The following is a 23,992-nucleotide window of genomic DNA, read 5'->3' on the forward strand; positions in this document are numbered from 1 at the left end:
CTTTCCCACCTGCAGAAGCCAGTGCTTCCGAGGTGGCACCTGTGATGGGGACCCCCACCCCACCGGCTCACTGCCGTGGGAGGGCTGAGTGGGACCCTGGTCTGCCTTTGGCCCAACAATGAACTCCAAACTGGTATTGGAACGAGGTGGTGGGAAGGGAAGGGACCAGTCTTCAGTTCAGCTTCCAAATGCGGTGTGTATGGAGTCTAGGGCGGGGGAGGCTTATGGGACGGCCACAGGTCTGGGGAGCACCCGGTGTTCATGAAGTGGCACCTCCCGTTTCTACCTGAGGGGGCGGAGGGAGAAGGAACAGGACACTGGGTGACGACACCCAGCCTCTCTCTCCAGTTGGGGTTCAGGCTGCCCTGACCTCTTGCTTTCTCTCAGCCCTGCTTCCTCTCCAAGTCCCCAAGCTCTGAGTCACTTGGCTGGTGTGTGTCTGCCCTCTTGGGGGGCTGGGAGATTTCTTGAGCCTGTCTGCCTCCGAGGCTGTTTGATTTGGGGGGGGTCCCAGGATGTTGAGGTAGATGGAGCAGCTGTGGGGGTTGGGCAATGTCTGGCAGCAGGTAAGAGGCTGGTTCTTACAAGACTTTGTGGCAAGCCAATGACCCTTAGATTCTTGTCCCTCTATGGGCCCTCTCATCGCCCTAAGCCAGGAGGCCATGTGAGCCTGAGCCAGTCCTGCTGCCTCTGCTGCCTCCACCTGCGCTGGGTGGGGTAGGCGGGAGGCTTCTGGTGACTGGCAGCCCCAACCGAGTCATTCTCCAAGGAACTCCCAGGGGCAAATCCTCCCCCCCTTTGGAGGACGAAAATTTCTCCAGTTCCCAGGAAACAGGAAAATCGGTGTCACCTTCTGACGGGGGTGGCGGGAGGTTGGGAAGACTGGCTTGTCACACCAGGTAAAGATAACGATTCATTCTCCATTTGCTCTTGGGTATGTGCTCATGATTGACTGACAAATAGAAACACGTTTCCTCCTCTCGTGTCCCTTCACAGCTGGAGGAAGGGCCACAATTATGACAAGAAAGCGTCCTGGGGCAGAGCCGGTTCAGGCCAGGGGAGCCCTGCACAGGCAGAGGGAGAGTCGCAGCTGGGGCCCGGGTGTGTGATGGCGGAGGAGGCCCACTTGCCGACTGGTTAAAACAAAGGCAGGGGCCGCACTTCCACAGCCACAAGAGCTAAATAACAGGTGAGGTGCGGACAGCACTGGCTCTGGAGCTGGAGCTGGACTGGAGCCCAGCTCACGGGGAGACTTCGGACATCACTGCCCCACCACCCTGACCTTCTGTGTCCTCATCTGTGAGGTATCCAGGGGGCCCTCCGGCTCAAAAAACCAAGTCTCTAATTCTTCTTTCTACATTCGTCTCCTTCATGTCAAGAGAAAATAGGAAAGAAAAGACTTCTGAAGAAAAAAAAGTGTCGGGGGGAGGAACCTGAGAGGCAAATTAACTTCAAAACCTGGAGGCTCCTGGTTAGAAGCAGCACTCCGTGGTCCCCGCACACCGGCTCACGCAGGGGCCTTCTTGCGGAGCCTTGAGAAGGAAGTCACCCCACTCAGGGAACACTCAGCTAGCTGGCAACCAAGCTCCCAGCTCCAGAGGCGACAAGGGCTGGAGGCACTGGAGCTGCTGTCAGTTTTTTAAGGGCTTTTGCAAGGTCAAAGAATTATACATAAAAAATATTTTGGCATAAAAAGAAATTTCCCTTAAGTTTCTTTAAGGTTTGGTCTGTCCTCAAAAGAGGATATTCATCTGTCCGTCACCAGCGTCACTCCCGCCCCTGGATGGGCTGAACTGGGGCGGGGCCCGGGCCAATTCTCCAGACCACCTAGAACTGCCAGCACAAGGGGCCAGCACGAGGCGCACACCCCAGGCCGAGGAGTCCTCCCCGTGAGCAGACCGCTTTCCTAATTACAGGAACAAATCCTTCCTTGTGGGGAGCTGGGTCTGGGAGCAGGCAGACACGGCCGAAACTCCGGAGCGTCCTGCTCTGCTGCCTCCCAGGCTCCTGCTCTAAGCATTCCTACGGGCCATTTCTCCCCTTAATAGCAGGGTTCCATTTACCAGCCTTGGCAATTCGCTAAAGCTTCCAGGAAAAAATGCACATTGTCAATTAACTTCATTAAGGAGGAAGACCCTTTTCCAAGAAGGGGCTGGGAGGGAAAGGGGGGTGTTACCACCTTCCCTGGCAGAGCTGAAACCCTCCCTGCGTTCCCACCCCAGCGCCTGCTGCTGTGCTCTCCAAGCTCCAGCACTGCTGCCCGAGCTGCCCAAGAGGAGCAGCAAAATGCTGGCCGGGGCTGCACCAGGGCACGGAGTGGACGCAGGGCCCTCCTGGGGACCTGCTTGCAAAGTTACCCTGTTAAAACCTGTCCCCCACCTCCCACTCCTTTCCTCACATTTTGATGGGAGTCAAAGTCTAACTGGGGTCAAGGGTGGCCGAGTGAGGGGAGAGAGAGAACATGAAGAGGTACCGTACCTGGTTTCCCATTCTGATCGGGGGCCTGGGGCCGCCTGCGTATCGCGGTGACATAAAAGGCTGCAATTACAGGGAATCAGTTCAATGACAGCCTGCGCTCCCGCACAGCGACAAACAACAAATGCGCTCCACTCCACAAAGTCCAGTTTGGTTACAACTAGCCATCTTTTGAATTCTCTTTCTCCCAGTGGCCGCTTCCCTCTGGGCAAAACTTCCTTTGGGCAGAGGGAGCGGTAGGTGCCACCACACGCGGGACCCTGCCTCCGCCTCCGTTCACGGAGATCGACTCTGGGTGACGGGGCAGCAGCTGGGACTTGGCACAGGACGCGGACGAACAGTGACATCCATGTGGGCAAGGGAGGGAACCCTCTGCTCTTGGGAAGGGCACACCAAAGAATCAGGAAAGGAGCCTAGACATACGCTCTTCGGGGTGTGCAAAGCTGGACGCGCGCACACACGGAGATCACTGACAGTGGGGTGGGGAGGGGGAGCGAGGGCTGAGGGGACGCACAATGAGAAGGGTGAGGGGACAGCGGCTCCCTAACTCAGTGCAGGGAATGAGCAGGAAAGCTCTCAGCAGCGAGTGCACAAAGAAAAGGCTCGGATGCAGCTTCGATTACAAACGAATGGTTAACCAACTCAAAAACCAAACCAAAAGTGAGAGAGGAAAAAACAAAAACGCAAAGGCCGCTGACAAGGTCACAGAAATGGCTTTCTCTTCTTTTGGTTTCATATCCAGGCGGGTGTGATGTCCAAGGAATGAAAACTCTCTTTAGAAAATAATATATTTTTTTCCAAAACGCTTCATTTGTCAATCAAGACTCGAAGGCAATGGCAAGAGCACGTTGTGATTTTTGTTTTTCCTCTGCTGGCTCTGTCCTCCTGGTGCCCCGTGCCCCCCGGCCGGCCGGGCGGGCGAGCCCAGCGCGTTACCTGACTGTGGGGTCCCATCATGCTGCTGGGATTGTGGGGTGGAGGCTGTGCGTGCGGCGAGGGCTGTGACCCCGGAGGACCCTGTGAGGCCAGACAGTAGAGGCAGGTTATAGATCACAGCACATGGAGAAGCGCAAGAGAAGCTTAAAAGAACAAAAATTAAACCAAAACGAAGGGTGGGCGGCGGGCGTGCGGGTGGCGGGCTCTGGTTGGCGGGGAGGTGCGAGCTGCTGCCTGGGTCGCCAGCTCCTCGGTGGGAAACGGCGAGCGGGAGGGAGAGAAGCTGCTAAACACCTGCCTAGGGACTGACAGGAGGGAAGAATCCAGTCAAGCAAGCTCCTTTCTCAAAGCACGGGAGCAGGGCCCGGCACCGACTGGTGTTGGAGTCGAGTTTGCCATGTTAAATACGTTGGTGGTCGTGGGCGCAGCGAGCACAGTGCGCACAGAAAGTGACCCGTCTGCCAGGCCTGTGAGAGACCTTGCCCTCAAGGAGCGCCCAGTCTGGGAGGACAGATGCAGGTCACGGGGACCTAGAGGCCTGGCTACTGATGCTGAAGGAAAACAGACAGAAGGAGCGGGGTGAAGCCCAGACTGAACGAATGGGGAAACGAGAGAAAGAGATGGCTGCGGAGCACCCACTTGGGGCCGGGCACTCATTTACCTTCACTGGAAAGTGGCCCCGTGAGGTGGAGTTTCTCATTTCTATTTTACCGATGAAGAAACTGTGTCTCAAGGGATGAAGGGACTTGGCCACCAACACACAGCTGGTAAATGGCAGAGCCAGGACGAGAAGCCGGGTGGGTCCAAGGCCCACCCTCACCCCTGCAGCCCCGAGCTGGGCGGGCACGTGCAGAAGAGGGAGACAGGGCTACAGGCCCCTGCCGGCTGGGTGGGTGGGTGCGGGGGCTGGGCTTTCCACTCCAGTGGGGGTGAGCCATCCACGGTTCCAGGCTGACCCCCAAAGCCCTCGGCAATGCTGGCCTCGACACCTCCCAGGAGAAGCAGGCAGATGAATTCACTGAAACCATGGGGTTGGTCAAACTGTGGGCTGCAACCCATTAGTGGGTGGCAAAATCAATTTAGTGGGTTGCAACTACTGTTTCTTTAAAAAGCTGGGAACGGAATAAGAATATAGAATAAAAGATATTGGAGAGCTTTGTGTGTTCGAAGGCAAATATTTCATTAACTTCTATTTCATTTGTAAATATGTATGTATGTACTGGGTCACCACATCAAATGTATTTCCTACTGCAAGTCAAAGAGCATGAAAAGCCCGCCTTCCGGCCCACTCGGGGCCCTCAAGCCGGACGCCGGTGCTGAGGAGCCCTTCCCTCCCCGTTCACTCTTATCCACCCATGGCTGCTGTTGCCCTTGGAAGTTGCCTTTGAGAAAAATTTAAAACATGCATGGGAATGGGTGTGGTGACATGAAAAGAGACAGGGAGAAAGAATCTTGGAGAGACACGTTTTTCTCCCTCGTCTTCTCGCTCAGAGCCAGGCTGCCCAGCCTCTCACCTGCCCGAGCTGGTGGGTGTGGAGATCCAGAGAAGAGGCGAGCAGAGAAAGATGGAGGGGGCCAGGCAAGAACCCCGCCCGGGGTGCCACTAAGGACAGGCCTGGATTTTCCTGCCCAAGCCAAGGGCTGCTCACTTCTGGAAAGCTCCGTGGAGCAGATGTTCCCCTACCTGCCATGCTACTAATTTCAACAAGTGTGTGTCTTTCTAGCGGCTGCCAGCAACGGCATGGTTTGTTACCATGAGCAATTTTCTTAATTAACAGACATTAATTAGCCATTTAGCAATTTTGCAAGCATTTGTTTAGCGGCTTTCCTAAACATGAATACCACTGTGATAATGGCACTGATTAGAGGGTCCCCTAATTAACAGTACAGGGAAGGAAAATTGAAATCACATAAATTAAAAAGGAAGGGGAAGTTAATGAAGGCGGGACATATTTGCACCTGCAAGTCTTTTGTACCATAAAACTTGGGTGCAATGTAAACAAATAAGATAATTTGAAGCCAACCCCTGAAAAAGGAAAAAGAAAACGAACAGGAGGAGGGTTCAAGGGTGAGGTCCAGTTGCCAAAAAAGGGCAAAAAGGCCTTCTGTGGGTTCCTCAGCTCTTGGCAAGAAGGGAGCGCCTCCTCCCTCTAACCCTGCATCGCCCCCCTGGAGACAGCCAGTCTTCCTCAGAGCGGCCTGGCTTTGACCAGGTCCCTCGCACCTGGGCGCCCGTTAGCCGGGCGAGCTTAGTAGTGGCAGACTCCATGACTGATGACAGAAAACATAAAGCGCCCAAAGTGCCTAACTCCAACGGGGGCCTCCATATAGATGGCCGTGCTTACGAAGGGTCAGTACTTGAACCTGAGTCTAGGGGGCTCGACTGTCTCTTGGACGCCCCAAGGTTCGCAGGCGGCTCTGTGTCTCCCTCGGGGCTCCCTGAGTGTGAGTGGACGTGGCACGGGTCTGCCTCCACACAAGTCTGCTCCGGACAGAGGACTGGTGAGTAGTGAGGCCCCAGCCCCGCCTGTGGGGAGCAATGGGGAGTGGGCGAAGTCTGGGGAGGAGCAGCAGCTCAGAAGTCTCCCCTCTGATGGAAGCTGGGGTTCAGAACACCGAGGACAAGGTAACCTGGCCCGACCAGCCGGTCATCCAAAGAGAAAACCCCACCATGATCTCCACACAGGTCACCTCCCTGTGGGGAAGCTCCTCTGCACCCCTGTCAGGCTCTGCTTCTCCCCTCCCAGCACGGCTCCCGCACCACAGGGCTCTGTGCGCCAGACAGCCCTCCCATTTACAGCGGGTCGCCCACCCCACCCAGAGCTCTGTCCTCTCCTTTGCCACCTCCACGCACCTGGAGCTGTCCCCTCACCACACCTGGGCCAGGCTCTGTCCCTCAGACGGCACCGCAGAGGGAGGGCCCGGCACCCGGCACAGTCTCAGGAGCAGAGAGCAGGGCCCATGCTGGGGAAGTGCGGCAATAAGAAGTGCCCCCTCCCCCCCGGCCTACACACACTCTCAACAAGAGACCAAAGTAGATTTATAGTCTTTCAACTTGCTACCCACTCAGGCAAAAGGCTAGGTAGGAGGCAGACAAAGAAGGATCTCGGTGGAGGATTCTACCTTTGTAGGGATGGAGGCTTCTCTCTTCCCCCAAATCTGAACACATTTAGCAGGCGGGACAGGAGGGAGGTGGAAGGGGAGAGGAGGGGGACTTGAAGCTGACAATACTGATGATTTCCCCCCAAATGGACATCTCCCCAGAGAGGCCCCCAGGCTTCTACTTACTGAAAGCTTGAACCAAAATAAGTGTGTTTGGAAGCCTGTTGGCCAGGGCTCGCCTGAGTCCTGCTCCATTTAGACTGCCTCCTCCGTGGACCTTGGGGCTTTCTGCCTCAGGGGCTGCCTCCTCTATGCCCCTGGCTCGGCACAGGGGAGGTGGAGGTGGGCGGACATCCAAGGGGCATAGAATACGAGGCTCGACCAGGGTTGGGGTCCTTACTAGAAGCTCAGAGAGAACCACACCTGACTGGCAGCCCGTTTCCTGCTGGCCGAGATGTCCTGCCACCAACGCCCTTCCTTCACTAACCAGGAGGAAGAGAGGCCCAGCGCAGCGGTGGGACACCCCAGGCCACTGGGGACAGCTGGTGGCATAGCCACATCTCCTGACTCCAGCCCAGGGCTCTCTTCATGACCTCACACCCCCACTCATTGGAGATGAGGGAACGGGGTTTCAATCTGGACTCTGCCACCGACAGGACTTCTGTTCTCTCGTCAGTGAAATGGGTACAATTATAGTAACAGGAACGGATCCACACGTCCCAGGGGGCGAATGTGGCCTCGGCCTGCATCCGCTCATGAATCCTCCGCCCCTCGCAGGAAGGGCTCTCCATCGCTCCACTTTACAGCCCGGAGCGGAGGCCTAGAAAGGGCAGCCACGTGCCCAGGGCTGCATGACTATTACATGGTAGAGCTAGATCCCAGTCTGCTGCTGGAGCCCCGGGATCTTAGCGGGTCCACCATCCTACAAGCCGTGAGCAGCAGAGAAAGGACTACTGGGCGCTGAAGGACTGTGGGGGCACTAGTCACTCACCACATACATCTCACGGCTCTGAAAGCTCCCAGGCCAGTGGGGAGGATGAGGACACAGTGACAAACAAGCTCAAGACAAGGTGACACATAAGCTGTGGCCACAGGCGCAGGCCACGGGGCTGGATGAGAACAGCTGGTCAGACCTCCTGCATAATAAAGCCCCCTCACTGGGGCGGGGGGGGGGGGGGGGCGGGCGGGGGGAGGACAGGACTCTAGAAATCCCTCTACTGAGTCTGGGAAAAGGAAGCAGGAGCTGTGCCCACTTCCTGCCTGGGCCCTCACCCTGCCCCAGACCTGTTAATGGACTTGCCATTCTGTCTCAGACGTTCCCAAGATCTCTGACCGGAGATACATAATTCCCACATTTCCTTTCAATTCTTTTTCCTGTAATTTCAACACTGGGTAGTGTTACATCCAGCAGCTTCTGAGAGTCATTAGGAGGGGCCCAGGGAGGCTCTGGGTGGGTGTGACCGAGGTAAACGCAGGGCCGTTTCACTAAAACCCTGGAGCCAGGACACAGGTAAGGGAAAGAGCCTTTGCCCAGCGAGCATGCCCCAGCACAAGGGTCCAAGGCCTGGAAAAGCACCCAGCACTCTCAGCAGCACCCCCTGTGCCTCCTGGCCACGTCTTGGCTAAATTCCTGGTTCCACCTAAAGCCATCCATCTTCAAGACGGGCTTGTGGCTTCACAACTACACAGCCCTGGCTTCCAAGCCCAGCTCCTCAGGGCACACTGTGAGTCTACTGGGGGACATTCTACAAGTATCGCAGGGTCGCCAGGGCCAGGGCACAGTGACAGCGGTAGGCACAGAGAAGCTCCCCAGTCTTCCATAGTCCCCAGGTCTCATGCTCCAGCAGCTACTCACTGCCCGTTTCCAGGGAGGGCGGGAGCTGAACTTGCTCAAAGCCCATCGTCCTCCATGCTTCCCACCCAGGTGCTCTGCTGATAGAGGCGTACGCTTCAGTCATTCTGCCTCATCTGTGGGTACCTTGTGGCTGCTCAAGGGCAGGACACTGCCTTGTACCCCACGTGAACACCCGGGGCAGGGCCCAAACAGGGCAGCAAGGCTTGGCCACCAGGCAGACCCCCACAGCCGCAGGTACCTCTAACATTTTTGTGTTCAAGGAAGCAGAAAAAGTCGCTACCAACAGGGTAGCCAAGTTGGTTCCCTGAGCTAGACTCTGGGGTGAAGGAGGACAGCTCCCTAAAATGAAAAATTAGATGAAAAAAACCCCACAAAAAACCCACCCCACACCGATTTTTATTTTGAAAGAGAAAATAAAAGCTATGTGCTACATTTAGTATTTCCAAAACTCACTGCTCCTTCACCAAATGTCACCCCACTCCCCGCAGCAGCCTTCACCTGCCTAGACATTGTGGGATCGCAGAACCGAGGCTCATCTGCGAGCCCGGAAGAGAGGGTGGACGAGGACAGGCTGGGGCTCGTGGTGAGCACTGGCCTGGAGAGCCCCAGCCCTAGGGTGGGGATCCTGTCTTGTCACCTGGGCCTCAGCGTCACCTCTGTAAGACTGGCAGGGAGTCCAGGTGACACTCCCCAGGAAAGCCACAAGAGGACTGGCACCCAAGCAGAAGGCGCCTCGTTACCATTTTGGCCACGTATGCCTTTCCTCTTTGCAGAAGGCCTTCGGGGAACGGGGACTTGAAGTTTTAGGTTGCTAAAAGACGAAACACCCTACACACCCCTGGCCCTCCCGACTCCTGGGCAGGGAAGGCTGGGGGGGGGGGGGGGGGGGGGGAGAGTTTATCAACTGGCAGCGGGAGACGGATGACTGCACTACTGGTGGCCTCTATGATCTGCCTGTTGGGCGTGTCACTTTAATTGAGTGAATATAAAATTACAATTATACACATGGTAAAAGTAAAAGGCACGTGACAGACAATGCAATTTGCTCCTTGGACGTGAATGGTGACAGAAATGCTAGCTACCCATTCTGGGGAGAGGGCCGAGGTGTGCCTGAGTGCTGAGGACACCCCAAACCTCACTCTGTTCCACCCATGGCCTCCCTGGAACGGGAGGCTGACCACCTGGGGTGGGGTTGGGGGGAAGCAGAGCTTTAAATTCTCCCTCCCTTTAACACACAGCTCGCCGAGGAAAAGTTACTTCCTCACTTGGACCCACGGGAACACCTCAGCAGTGGCTTGGACAGCTGCCTTCCTGGCCTCTTCTATCTGTTCCCTCCGGGGACAAGTCTTTTCTGTGTGTCTGTGGGGGGTACAGGCCAGATCGAAAGCCAAGATTACCTACTTGAGGGCAGAGGGAGCTTGAGCCATATTCACACCCACCCATGCCTGACACAGGCACAGTGGGCCCTCAGGGGGCCGGGCTGGGCCACACCCACTGGGAAGCAACCACCTGAGGAGGGGGCTCCTGGTTGCCTGGGAGGTGAGCCCACAACAGTCATGACCCTCTATGGACACTGGACCAGTTTTGCCAGGGAGAAGTTTGGCAAGGGGTGGTGGCCCACCTCCCTGGGATGGTGGAAAGTCACCCATGAGAGGGAGCAGGACTGTGCACAATGTCTACCCCCCGGGGTTACCTCTGTGCAACACCCGGAATCCTCCAGGCACTGAGGTGGTCTGAGCAAAGATTACCCAGAGACCCTGTTTCCCCTGAGCACAGACTCCAGGACCCCTTTCCCCGTGCCTCTCTGAGGAGCCGGGACGGACCGGGCCGCCAGCGAGGGCCAGAGTCCCGCACACCTGAATCCCTTTCTGGGACAGGCCCCCGGACACCCGCAGGAGGCGCTCAGCAAACGTTTTGCTCAAGAGGTCTGAGGCGAGCTGTGCCAGTGACAAAAGACACAATCAGCAGGCGATGGTTTTCAAAACAAAGGGAGGAAGCACAGCAAATGAAAGTACAGGTAGCGTCCAGATCCAAGTTCTCTCCACACACGCTCCTTGCCTCCCCCCGCTCCCCCCACCTTGTGCACAGGTGGAGAGTCGGATCCCAGAGACATGGACTCACTACCCCAGTCCAGGCTCAGTTCCCTGCGCCACACGGCACACCCAGAGCGGCACACCCAGAGCGGAGGCAGGGGTCGGCCGCAGCAGGAGGACCCCAAGAGCACACCACGTGTGGAGCTAGCGCAGGAGCTGGCAAACTGTGGCGCTGGGCCAAATCTGGCCTGCCAGCTGTTTTTGTAAATAAAGTTTTATTGACACACAGCCACTCACTCAGGTACATACGGCTGGTTCCAGGACATAAAGGCAGAGTTGAGAAGTTTCGACAGAGACCAGATGGCGCACAAAGCCTAAAATATTTACTATCGGGCCCTTCATAGAAAAAGCTGTCTTACCAAAAACCTGGCATTTACTTCTTTTTTTTTAATATATTTTATTGATTTTTTACAGAGAGGAAGGGAGAGAGATAGAGAGTTAGAAACATCGATGAAAGAGAAACATTGATCAGCTGCCTCCTACACATCTCCTACTGGGGATGTGCCCGCAACCCAGGTACGTGCCCGCAACCCAGGTACATGCCCTTGACCGGAATCGAACCTGGGACCTTTCAGTCCGCAAGCCGACGCTCTATCCACTGAGCCAAACCGGTTTCGGCTAAAAACCTGGCATTTACTTCTTTAATGAAGGGACACCACTGACAGGAAGAGCACTCGATGGAGGGGAACGCGCTGCCCCACTGACCCGTGGCTGGCCCAGGCTAGAGGCCGCCCACGAACGCCAGCCCCTGGGAGGGAGGCTGCTGACCTGCCTTTTATTCCCACCACGTTCCCAAACTCCTAGCTGGTGAAGCCCACGGAGCTGGCGTGCTGTCCCGTCCAGGAGCCCTTGGAGATCCCAGCACCCGGCCTGGAGCCTGCACTTCACAGAGGCTGTGGCCCGTCCATGCTCTCACCAAGGCTTGCCCCACCAGTTTGGACTCGGAGAGAGACGGCTTTCCAGAAGACAAGTCCACAAGCCCCCGGCGGCCTGGCCCAGGGCTCCCTCCATCCCAAGGCCTTCGCTTGGAAGAAGGAGCCTGTCGGGAAAGGTCAGCTGGGAGCTAACTGAGGCAGAAACAGGACCTGGCCCTGGAGCCCACCGTGGTCGCCTGCTGTGTCCCCAGCTCCTAGGACAGAGCCCCAGTTAGCACCCAGCCAGGCACCAGAATGCTCCCGACCCCCAGTGCAGCCCCCTGGCCCTGGGCCCCCTGCAGAGCAGTTTCCTTTTGGGGTGGCGTGATCTCATGCAGGGGGTCCATCCTGATCCACATGATGCCAAGGCGTGTTATTACAGGACTCCTCTGGAATTTTTGTCCTCAAACCTCTTTTGCTACAAGAGCTGAGGAATTTGACCTTTTTTTTTTTTAAAAAAAGGAGAAAAACCTCAGCATGATTCGCAGAGAAGAAAGGTGGGGACAGAAACAAAAGAGGGTCTACCCCCTTAGCCAACTATGAAGAGGCAAAACCTAAACACAGCCCCCTCCGCCGCCCCCCGAGGCGGGAGAATCTTATGGGGGATCAGACACAGCCACAGTGCGGGTGAGCTGACAACCCACAGAACAGCGCTCAGGCACAGGGGAAAATTCAATTCTAAGAGAAACCCAAAGTAAAAACCCAGGTCCAAAGGGGGAAAGGATAAACCAGCCCAAGCTCTTAATAAACGAGAGGTGAAGGCAGCTGCTGACACCAATCCCTGAGCATCAGATCCACAAAAGTCGGAGACAGGAATCGGCTTAAAGCTCAGGAGAGAGGCCAGGGAGAGGGGCCCGGCTGCTGGGGTCTCAGGGCGCGGGAGCACAGCCCAGGCCTCCTAGGTCCAAGATGCTCCCTCCCCTCTCACCAAAAGGGAGCAAAGCCTGAGGGCAGGGGGAGGGGGTGGGAAGCAGGCGGCCAGGAGCTCGGCCAGGAGCTCGCTACAGCCCCATGGGGCTCCTTGGCGTGGGGCTGGCTCCGCATTAGGGGGCAGCCGAGGCCCACGAAGCCGCTGGGTGCTTTGTTACCGAGCAAATCTCCCAGGCAGGGACTGCTGATGCATAGCTAACAGGGCGGCAGACATTGATTTATGTTCAACTTTCCATTTCATCAGTGAGAGTCACGGCACGACATGTGGAGTTCACGTTTTTCCGGGGGGAGGGGAAGAGCTTGAGTGTGCGGACACAAACAGGCCCGCATGCGTGCACACACGCCAGTCAAGGCCGCAAGTCCCCCCCCCCCCCCCTTTCAGGAAGGAGGACGAGGGGCTGAGGGAGCCTGGCACGAAAGGAGTAACCTTTTGTCCACTGTTGCTAGGAGCCCGGTGCCGGTCATCTGCCTCCTGGGCAGGCGTTCGGCACCAGGCTGGCTGCCAGGCAGGGCGGGAGCACAGCCTGACCTTTGTGGAGGTGGTGTTGGCAAGAAAGAAAAAGCCCCCCTCCCCAGCCTTTCCACATAGGCCAGGCGATTGTTGGGGAGGGGGACCAGTGGGCGGGCGGGGTGGGGTGGGGGGGCGGGGAGTAAGTGACCAGATCAGCCCGGCCACAATGCTTCGGAGGGGACAGGGGTTTATAAAGCCTCAGGACACATGTGCAAACTAAGGCCCAGAGAGGGGAGGATGGCCCCCCAATGGGGGAAGTAGCCATTTGGCAGCAGGGCTCGCCTTGCCTCGAACCAGGCACCCAACTCCCAGGTGGGGTCTTCAGGCTCAAAGCTCACCACTGGTTTCGTTGCAACAACCAGGAGGGGCTGCCAGCTCAGGAGCCAAGTCAGCTTGGAATGGGGGTTGAGGGGTGGAGAACAGCAGTTGGGGCACCCCGCCTCCTCCTTAATCCTTCTCAGCAGGGGCGACCCTGCCTTCTGTCAGTCTGGAGCCAGACGGCAGGGCCAGGGGCTGCAAGGAGGGGGGGCTTCTGTCCCCACTCACCCAAGACACAGCACCTCACACACAGGCCAATGGATATATCACACTCCCCGCCCACAGAGCAGACAGGACGAGGGGCTGCAGTCAGAGAGTGGGGCCCAGAAAGGGGAGGGGATGTGCTCCCCAGACAGAGGTTCATAAGCTCTGGATCTCACAGCCCCGTGCAGGCCTATTTTCCCTGAGCAACTCTGGCCCACCTGAGCCTCAGTTTCCCCATCCGTACAGTGGGAATGCTATCAGCTCTCAAGCCCACCTTACAGGGTCAAATGAAACCACAGAAGGGGATGCCTTTTCTAATCTGGACAGTGTTCCACCAGCAACTTTAAGAAGGGGCCTGACACTTCCACTCTGGGGCTACCAGAGAGGGCTAGGCTGGATAGCCACAGCACCACAGGGGGCCCAGCAGGAGAGAAGGCAGTGGACTCACCCTCTCCCCACCACAACCCCTACCGTGAAGACCTCCCCAGCCTGGTCCCGTGCCGGCCAGAACCCCGGGCCTCCTCTTGGCTCCGCTTCCTCCCCAGCTCCAGCTTCCATGGAGGGGCCATCAGGATCTGGTAGGGAAGCACCGGCCACTACACCAGCTCAGGCCCTGGCCACCTCCAGAGGGGCCGCAGCCTGGACTCCACATGGGCCAGCCTGCCGAGGCCCTGGCCCTCCTGCCACTGCTGTTCTTCTTGGGATCATGTCACCTGCATTTTAGAAACCCACGGCTCCCCTGTCTTCAGGTTCAAGTCCTTTGTGAGTCTAGTTCGGGCTCTCCCGGATCTGCCCTCCCACACCCAGCCCAGCCACCCAGGCCTCCTGCCATCCCAAGCTCACCCTTTTACATCCCATCCTGGCGTCCGGCTGCCTGCCCCCAACTGCCCACTGCTAGGGCCTCAGCTCAAATATCAGCCTCTGGGGGCAGCCTTCCCAGACAGCCCCCAGGCCAGGCTGGCTGCTCTGCTCCTCTTGCCTGCCCCATGACACGGACCCTCCATGTAGTTTCTGCCTGTCTCCCCCACCAGACGGTGAGATCTCTGTCTGATTCCTCAGTCTGCAGTGCTCCCCAGGGCTGGGTGACCAGGAGGTCAGTGTCCTTAGAGACCACACCTGGGCTAAGGGCTAATCAACCAGCCTGGCCAGGTCTCACAGTTTATCAAATGGGGATCCGGGTCCTTAATCATCAAATCCTCCCTAGCAGCAGGCTTTGAAAACCTCAAAAACAAGGTGGTTTAATTCTCCCCAAGGCTCCCGAGTCCCACACTGGCCCTGGCCAGCGCAGGGAAGTCCTTCCTGTTGCTGGCTTTCTGGCAGAAGGAATGTCAGTGCACTCGGTGTCGGCTGCCTGCTTCCGCTGGAGGGGAGGCAGGAAATGGACAGTCCTCGGCCAGGCTCTTAGGACCCGCCGAGCTGCTGCACTGGCACGTTCTCATTTACTGGGCTTTGACCCTCCCTGGAAACACTGCACCCCACTCCAAGGCTCACAGTCCCCCAGGCTCTCTGCTCATCTAGTCCCTGCTCGGTTACGAGTGGCCAAGGAGCTCACTACTTCACTGTTAATTGGCAAGTGGTAGAAATGTCTTCCCTATCAAGGCTCAAACTGGTCTCCCTCTTCTTTTCTCACAAGGACCCGAATCTAAGGGCTGCGGCCTCACAGAGGCAGAGGCTGAGGACCTTCTACATGCGGAACCTAGATACTCAGTTGTCACCAGTGCCCTGAGGCTGCTGCTCTCCCAGAAAAACCCCAGCTACTTCTGTGGGAGGTGAGACGTGTTCCCTATAGTCTCAATAGGAAAGGTCCAAGATCGTGGACCTTTTGTTTCCGGGTCATTTATTTGGTTCCTGGACTGTACACATCACTTGCTCCTTCTCCTCACCCCCATAACCGACAGGAGGGTTCTCTGGAGGAAGACCTCATTGTCTGTCCAAGGTGGCAGGAATGGGGAATGTGTCAACTCCTACTGCCCCCATCACAGCAGAAAATATGTTCAGAGCAGGATGGGCTGAGCTTTTGGCAAAGGGAGCTGGGTCCCCCAGGGCTGTTTTTCCAGAGAAGGCCCAGTTGTTAGCCCCATGCCCTCGGCTGGGTCTCTGCAATGCTGACGTCCGTCAATGTGTTCAGCACCCAGGCCCTTGCCTCCTCAGAGCCAACGGAGCCGTTGCAGAGTAACTGTCTGCAATGCACACCTGGCCAAGGCATTATCCAGACCTGGTGCTCCAGTGCCACCGGACAGAGCCTGCACCTTCCAACAAAGATCAACAAAAGCCAGCAACCTCTCCAGCTCCGTCTCCCACTGTCGCAGCCAGGGCTGTGCTGCCTCCAGGAAGCCTCCCTAATCTCTTATCTGGGCAGGCAAGTCTCTCACTTCCTGCGACAGGGCATGGGCTTACCTGTCAGTCTCTCTGCGGGCCGAGTGCTCATGTGGGCAGACTACGGTTAACTCAGTTCTGGCCTAGAGCCAAACCCTATGCCTTCACTTCAGTCCCATGACTGACACAAACACAGTCTGACCTGCCTTTGAGCCTTCATTCCACATCTACAAATGAGAATTCCGGAGTAAATTGGGGATGGCCAACACGCAGGACATGAACTACTGTCCATGTGCCCCTGCTCATGGTGAACCTGGCCAGTGGGTATCCATTAGGCCTGGACACAGCTTCAGAATCGTTCTCAACACAATGTTCTACACAGCAGCTACTCCCAACCAATCACAGCTGGCATCTGAATGGAAACACTGGCTACTTTCAAGAGAAGATGGCTAGAGATTCCATCTCCTTCCATTCTCCCCATCTTTTTCTCTAGTCTCTTCTTCCTCTAGACTGGGAGGTACTTGCAGGTATTGACACTTGGGGCACTAGGAGCGGGACCCAGGAACCCTGGGTTTAGACTCCCATTACAGCCCTGGGTTGATAACTTTGGGGAGTCACCTTCCTAAGTCTCACTTTCCCAATCAGCCATGCCTCCTCTGCAAAAACAACTGTGATCAAAATGAAAGTAAGTCGCATGTCTAAAAACACTACATAACTGAAAACAATTATTGGAATTTAAAACAAAACAAGAACAAAAACAGTCTGTACCCAGTACTCCCTTCTCCATGACCCCTGCCCTCCTGTAATTCTCCAGCTCTGGGCCTAGACATCCTCATTGGGCAGCGCCTCTCTTAGAACCAGCCACCTTAGGGCCAAGGGCGCTGGGGACCCACCCAGACCAGTGGGCCTGGTCAAAGCCAAGCCGAGCTTGCCAGATGTGCAGCCCAACTGACTTAAGCTGCATGAAAACAACAAAAAAAATGCCGCTGCTTGATTATGTAAAATCCATCTGGAGCCAAAGCAGAAAATCCAAGTTGGAAGGGCCCTCAGAGACCATCTGGTCTACCTGGCTTCATCTACTGGTGAGGAAACTGCGCCCAGAGATGGGAAGCAACTTGCCTAAAGTCACTCAGCAAGCATGTGAGAGGAGGTGGGGCACTAACACAGGGGCCGTAGGCTCCAGCTCTGTTCCCCTCCCCACTCCGGAACCCCACCCTTGACCTCCAAGCCTGGTCAGAATGCCAGATCTAGAGCTTTGGGGCTGGTTTGGCTCCACTCCTGGTAATGTGAGCAACACAAATAAACTCAGTTCAAACATTTCCTGGGGCCCTAGTGGACACCAGGTGCTGGGATGCCAAGACTGAGGCAATCTTTCTACACCGAATATACAGAATTAGAAAGGCCTTGCTAAGTTCTACCATGACCCAAGAACCCCACAGTATTCCCCAATAGTGAATATGGCTGGGTCCCAAGCCACCTCCCTGTCAGCCCTCAACCTGCGGCTACTAGACACAATCTCATGCACAGGAAGCAGGCAGGCACTGTCCACCTCGGAAACCGAACATCACGTAAGAAAGAGTAAACACACGGAGGCCAGACCTTCTGACCCCAGGAGCAGCCTCACAGCCTGGCAGTCAGAGGCCCGAGGAAGGGAGTCAGTCCCATTTGTTGCTTCCCGAGGAGCCAGAATTGGGGGGGGGGGGGGGGGGGGAGCGGGGGGCGCGGCGCACAACGGACAGCTGCTCCCTCCCACCCACCACCCTGGCAGGCTTCTAAATTTAGCACCAACTGGGGGTGGAGTGCTGACCTGAAAACTGGGCTGCCACTTTGGGACAGGGTCTGGCCAAAACAAAGCTGCATCAGCCAAACCAGGCTGCTCCTCAGTGCAAAGACCCTGCTACAGCAGAGCTGCCTGCCCAGGCCGTGGCCAAGCAGGGGAAGAAGTGCAATTGTTGGCTGCAGATAAAACCCTGGATACCATCTCTACTTCCCTTCTAATATCAGAGTGGCCGCCTGCAAGATGAGTGAGGGGCAGGGCCGGCAATCAATAACTAATATTCCTGTTGTGAGCTGGCCTGCTCCGGAAATGGGAAGCCGCTAACTCCTGCCAGAATGATACCCTTTCCCCTTAGCAGTGACCCAGCCTGAGGGGTTCAGCATCATGGCCAGGAAGGACCCCATTCACCTTCATTTGACTGATGGGGAAATGATGCCCTCTGATGGGTGGGGTGTTGGTCAAAGTTCCCCAGGAAGCAGAGGGGCCAGGGCACTCAGCTCTGCTCAATGGTTTAGGCAGCTCTTGACGGTTTAGCCTGACAGCGGATTAGACAATACCTCAAGTCAAGAGGGTCCAAAAGCCACCCCTGTGTGATGGTGGCTGGTGGCAGCTAAATAAGGACAGGAATCAGTCTGGACTTTCTGACCACACACCCCTGAACGTCACCGGGGAGGGCCCAAGAAGTATGTCTGGAATTAAGCCTTAACCATGGGCAATTATACCAAAGCAGGAAGCAGGGAGCTACCCACATATCAGGCAGACCTCGCTTTGCCCCAGACTCAGGCCAAAATAGAAGTTAATGGCCTATTTTTAAAAATACAGCTATTGCCCACCTCTTCCCACCATCTGCACTGGCACCCAGATGACAGCCAGCCTCAACAGGGATGCACACAGGTGGAGCCTGGTCCCTGGGTGGGCTCGGCCCACCAGGCAGGAAAGCCACATCTGCATTCAATCAAGGGCATCATGGCATCCTGAGAAAGAAGCCCCCAGACAGAACACCTGTGGGCAAGGCCACCAGCTGGGTGCGGAATGCCCTGGGTGCAGGGGCCAGAAGACGGCTGTCCTGTGGTATGGATGACCGTCTCAGATCGCAGCCCTTGGATTTCCCTCTGGGAGAAAGGGAAAGCCTACCTGGCTCCTGTCTTCCTTGGACCCACGGGTTTCCAAGGATTTTTAACGTTTCACTCTCTTTGAAGTCTGGCCCCTCTTCCCAATGCCTGTGGCCTTACCACAAGCTGAGCCCCAGGCCATGCCCGGTCTAGTCCAACCTGGAGCCTACACACTGAGTTCTGAGGCCGTACCCACTTCTACCCCTAGGACAAGATACCCAGTTTGGGCAGCATGCTAGGAATGCATACACCATGGGTGGCCACCCACTGCCTTGAACCACCATTCCTATTCCCTCTCACTCCCCTGACCACCACCCCTTGGTGGGCCATATGCTATTTGTTTTCAGGTAACATCCATATTTCAGTGCCTCCCTTCTTGTCTGGTGGAGCAGTGTGTCCTAACCCTCCTGTCCTGGAAGTTAACATCCATCAAAAAGTGAAACCTTGCAAAGCAAAAGTGTCTTCTAGATCGAATCCTATCCTTTACATCCCTAAGAGGTATCCACCCCATGTTTGCTCGGATGCTCCAGTGCCAGGGAGCTCCTGCCTCCTGCAGCCCGCTTCTCACTGCTGGGCACATGGTGTGAAATTCTGGCTTCCACTGAGCACCAGTGTCCTTGGACTCTGCCTCACTGGGCACAGTTGAGAATTCGTGGGCTTCATAGAAAAATCTCTGCCTTCTTTTCCACACAAGTGCTCCTTCCGTATTCTTATCTGGAAGCGCTCACCTTGCAAAGGCCCGGGGAACTCGGGCAGGTTCTCAAGCCTAGCCACAGACAGGTTTGAAAGAATGGGATGTTACACTCAAGAGCTTCATCATAAAAGTTCCTTCCAGCCCTGCATGCCGACACCTCTCCAAGACGCTACTTCCTGGTCTCAATCTGGTTTAAATGGAATGAGCCCCTCAAAGGGGAGTGCACAGGAGGAGGAGGAAGAGGAGGAGGAGGAAGAGATGCAAAGAGGGGGGAGGAGGAGGAGGCACAAAGGAGGTGGCAGCCACACCCAATCCTGACAACATAGAGCCCTTGAGAGCCCAACAAGGTGTCTTTTGGAAAAGGCCAGACTCTCGACCAACGTGGGATCTGCTCCTGCCTCTGGCGGGCCGAGTGCGGGCACAGATGCTAGTGGGGTGCCGTCTGTGATCGCACTCGGAAAAAATCAAGTGGTTAACCAGAGGGAAAGGACTCTGAGACCTGCCAGGATGGTGGGTTTTTGTTTTTTTACATTACGCCTAAGGTTTGTAGTTTGGACAGGCAAAGTAAACAATGACAACGACAGCAGCAACAAAACAGAAACAAAGAACGGTTTACTAGTTTAAGAAAAAGAACGCCTCTGTGAAAAGACAGCTCCATGTGGACTTGGAAGCAGCCCGCCGCCTGCCTGACCAGGGGCGGCTGTGTCTGACTGTGAAGCGGGCGTGAAGAAAACAAACTCCAGCACAGGCAGGAGGAGTCTGCTCTCCATCTCTTTTCTCCCCTCCTTGGTTTTTGGAAGGGGTGGAGAAAGCGATGGGAAGGGAAGGGCTCGAACCAGCATAAAGCAACGGTATTTAGACCATGGCAAACTGAGCTACTACTTAGTCCTCTCTCTCCCTCCCTCCCGCCGGAGACTGGCTTAGAGTGAAAGGAGCACAGGACCAACCCAGGGCCAGCACATACCTGAAAGAAACCCGGTGGGATGGGGCCTCCAGGCATCCCATCGTTGGGGGGAATGTTGCCAAGCACTGGGCTTGGGGCTGCTGCTGCACTCTGTGGAGACAGGAAGGCGAAGAGTTAGAGAGGCTGCACCCATGACGAGAGAATTCTGACCCCCTGCCCCCACCTCCTGAGAGACATTGTTCCCATCTCCTTGTCTGCCTACATCCTCCACAGACCCTCCTCAATACTGCCCTTCCTGGGCAAGTGATGAATTCTGAGCCTCCATCTCCTCGTCTCTCAAATGGGAGAATGCCCACCATGTTGCACGCACACTGCAGAGCTGTAGTGGGTGGCCAGCATGCTGTAGCTGCTATGAATGCAAGGAGGCCCTGCCTCACCCACTTGGCTGCTTTACGAAGCTCCTCAGGGCAGGCGAGTGCTTCCTAAGTGTCTGTACCCTCTCTAAGAGGCTGGCATGTTGCACAGAGGAGAAGCCTAATAAATACCCACAACTTAATGAGGAAACAGACAGCCCAGCTGGGAAAGGTCCCTGGAGGGGCTGAGGGAGGGCAGGTGTGTTTTTGGTCCTGTCAGGGTCCTGGTGCTGTAAGACAGGAGGTGCACAGTGTGTGTGTGTGTGTGTGTGTGTGTGTGTGTGTGTGTGTGTGTGTGTGTGTGTGTGTGTTTTGGGGGTGGGGGGCATCATTACTTTTCCTTTTAAAGGCTGCTATTCTGGCATTTACCTGGTACATCTGCCTCAACAAATGCCTCCCAGGGGTGAACAGACGCTGCTCGCCTCAGCCTGGCCTCCTTCCAGACAATCTGTGTCCCACCTGTTCGTGTGGTCAGCATGTCTGTGCCTGGCCCCGTGCTTGCACAGGCCAGGGCGGGCTGCTCAGGACAACACAGGCCCGACCGCCCTGCCTGGGCCTGTGCCCTGCTCCTCCCCACTCATCCTGAAGCTCCCAGGTGCTCCTCCTGTAGGAAGCCCACCTCAGGTCTCAGTGGTCCCCAGACCTCACCAGGACCAAGGATCTGGAACAGAGTCACTCATCATCTCCCAAGGGTCTGACTGGTTCTGAGGCAAGAGTGAGCCCCGGGGTCAGGAATGCCTCTTTTTCTCTCATAAATGCAGCCTGCCACCACCTTGAAGAAGTCACTTCTTCCCTTTCCTCAGCCAGAAAATAGAAGTCAGACAGCTCCTGACTTCCAACTCTGACGGAAGGATGAGGCAATGTGTGAATCCCACAAACACATCCCATGCAGCAAAGTGAGCAGACCCAGGAACCAATCCTCCGGGGTCCAAGCGCTGGAGCCTGTACCAGCAGGGGTGGCGTGGGCAAGCCAGCTGGCTTTTTTGCAGGAGTTTCCTATAAAGAGTGGGGGTGGCTGCTGTCCCTCCTGTTCGTCAGGGTTGTAGAGGATTAAATGAGCTGTGTTTTGTAAACTGGGAAAGCTCAGTAATTTGGAAGCAAGGAGGACTCGGTATGGGCACACAGTAGGTATTTTAACAGACCGTAAGTAAAGAGAATGGGGTAGAGCTGGGGTGACCACTCTGGCCCAATGTTTCAAAATGATTCTGCCAACAGAAAAGCAACCCTTCCTCTCTGTCATTAAAGAGGTTCTGACAACCATCCTGTAATGCAGCGATTTTCATCTCATGACACTATTACCAAAATTCTGCGACTGGCCAAAGAAAAGGTCCAATTTTGATTCATTCACACTGGATGGCTATTGTTGTGTTAGCTGTTGTCATTTTTTTACTTGACAATCTAAGGGAAAAGAATTCAGTGCCCTGAGTAAATAGTCAGGTATTGCATATTTTAAAAATTCATGCAGCCATTGGCTGCTGTAATGTGTTGTAAACATCCCAAACATTACCGATTAGGTTTTCCCACCTGCCTAGGTTTGAGGCCACAGTCCCACTCAAAAGAAGAAGAAGACACCCAGTCCTATTATCTGGGATGAAGGCCGCCTGGGGGAATATGCCAGGTTATCCAATAGCTACACTGCTTGTTTGTGGTTGGCGATTCTGTGAAAAGTGTGAAAATGCAACTTTTCGTGATGTACAGCCAACAATGACTCCTCAGCAGCAGGAGCAGAAAAGTTTAAAAAACAACGAACGGGGCGAGGTAAGCACCCACCTGTATTTTCTTCCTGTTCTTTCAAAGACTGGTTTTACATTTAACTCTTTAATCCTTCAGGATATCACTTTGGTAAAGAATATGACTTTACTCCTCAAATAGTTAATTGCAATTGCCCCAGTCATTTTAAACCAGAGACAAAGTTCCTACAAAGGGCTATTTCTGAGCATTTGAATTCTCTCCTATGTCTCTAAGAGTCCATTCGAATTATCGGTTTTACAATGTGTTTTATTATCTCCTTTAACTCTTTAATAGAAGTTTTCTTGTTTATTTTTATCTACTTATCCCTCCAAACTTCAGATCATTTATAAAAGTCACCTCCCTCCCAAAAGAAAAAAGTTATTCTAGACAGGGGTGAACAAACGAAACATAGGGTTTGCTCTCATATTATTATTTATTTATTATTGTATTATTTGTCTTCTTACCATCATTATTGTTATTTTATCTTTTCATTAACGATGGCTGATAATTTACCCAACCACTAATGAAAGTGGATACTTAAACCTGCTTTTGTCCACTCCTATATATAAAAATTTAAAGGAGAGAGAACTGACATCTTTCCAAAATAGAGGCACCCTCCTAAGATCTGGTCTCTGCTATGTAGTTCGTCATTATTCAAGTCCCCCCAAGAATGATTAGAAAGTGGGTGGGAGCGGCTATCAGTTTGGGAAAGCCAACCCTCTTTTGTGGAGCTGACTTGTTCTTGGGATGAGGATGGGGAGGGTGTGGCTCCCACAGAGAGGTGGGGGGATCTGGTGGAGGCCCAGCCCTGGTGGTGTGGATGGTGGAAACCATCTGGCCTGAGGCTCAGGAAAGGCTGGTGCTTTCACACCATCTCTCCCTGGACCCTCAAAATGGTCCTCTGAGGCAGATACAAGCACCCCCACTTTACAGGCGAGGAAACAAACACTGTGGAGAGCCAGCTCAAAACACCCTTTTCCATGTGCCTTCTTCAGAGTCCAGACCTACTCTTCCTCAGCCTTCAGAAGCAATGCTTTGTGTATAAAGAAAGATCTGGAAAGCTTCACCAATTCAGTTCTTTAAATTAGCATATATCATTTAATTTAAAACACTGCCCAAAAAAAACACACACACACAAAAACAACAACAACACTGCCCTATTTTAGAACACAGCAAAGTAAAAAAACAACTGGTCACTGTAATTTGTTAAATAATGTCATGAGCACTTACCACCACCCCCCAATTAAGTGGCCAAAGAAAACATGATTTTTTAACTGAAACTATTAATATAGATGTATCATTATTTAATCAATTAAAATAGCCGGCATTATATCGGTATTTGCTAACCTACTAATTACAGATTGGCACCTGACTTATCTTTGGACCACTTCCTTTTGAAATGGTTTACACAGGCCATCTGTGGATCTACTTTTATGATAAAACATTCATGCCCTTTGCTATCTGGGTATGTGACTTTTTTCCTTAGTGATATAGAAGAGCTCTTTATATATAATGAATACAAAATAAATATATCTTTATTTTTTAAGTCCTTTTAAATGAAAACTTGAACCTGGGAGCATGGCTCACTCCAAGATCTCATTTTCCACGAAATCAGGAAGGAGTCAGGGGTTCCAGAAACTGGAGGTGGGTGGGTGGTCCACAGTCCTTTGAATGTCAGGGCTGGGTGGCCATGGTTCTAGTAAGTGG

At 54.6% G+C, this 23,992-nt stretch overlaps 1 protein-coding gene across 9 annotated transcripts in view; it reads right to left on the minus strand.

Moving 5' to 3' along the window:
* The window catches only part of SSBP3 (single stranded DNA binding protein 3), a 150,335-nt gene that overhangs the window by 15,818 nt on the left and 110,525 nt on the right, over positions 1-23,992 (minus strand). For 4 of the 9 annotated variants that reach the window (XM_036350998.1, XM_036351000.1, XM_036350997.1 and 1 more), the window contains 3 exons: positions 20,202-20,291; positions 3,412-3,492; positions 2,479-2,538 (listed from right to left, as the gene is read on the minus strand). In XM_036350998.1, coding sequence (XP_036206891.1) covers positions 2,479-2,538; positions 3,412-3,492; positions 20,202-20,291 — 231 coding nt within the window. Of the gene's footprint in view, positions 1-2,478; positions 2,539-3,411; positions 3,493-20,201; positions 20,292-21,853; positions 21,964-23,992 lie in introns of those variants that run through there. The other 5 variants (XM_036351001.1, XM_036351002.1, XM_036351003.1 and 2 more) reach the window with 3 other exon arrangements.

The sequence above is a fragment of the Myotis myotis genome, unplaced genomic scaffold (assembly GCF_014108235.1).
Source record: "Myotis myotis isolate mMyoMyo1 unplaced genomic scaffold, mMyoMyo1.p scaffold_m19_p_2, whole genome shotgun sequence".
NCBI lineage: Eukaryota > Metazoa > Chordata > Mammalia > Chiroptera > Vespertilionidae > Myotis > Myotis myotis.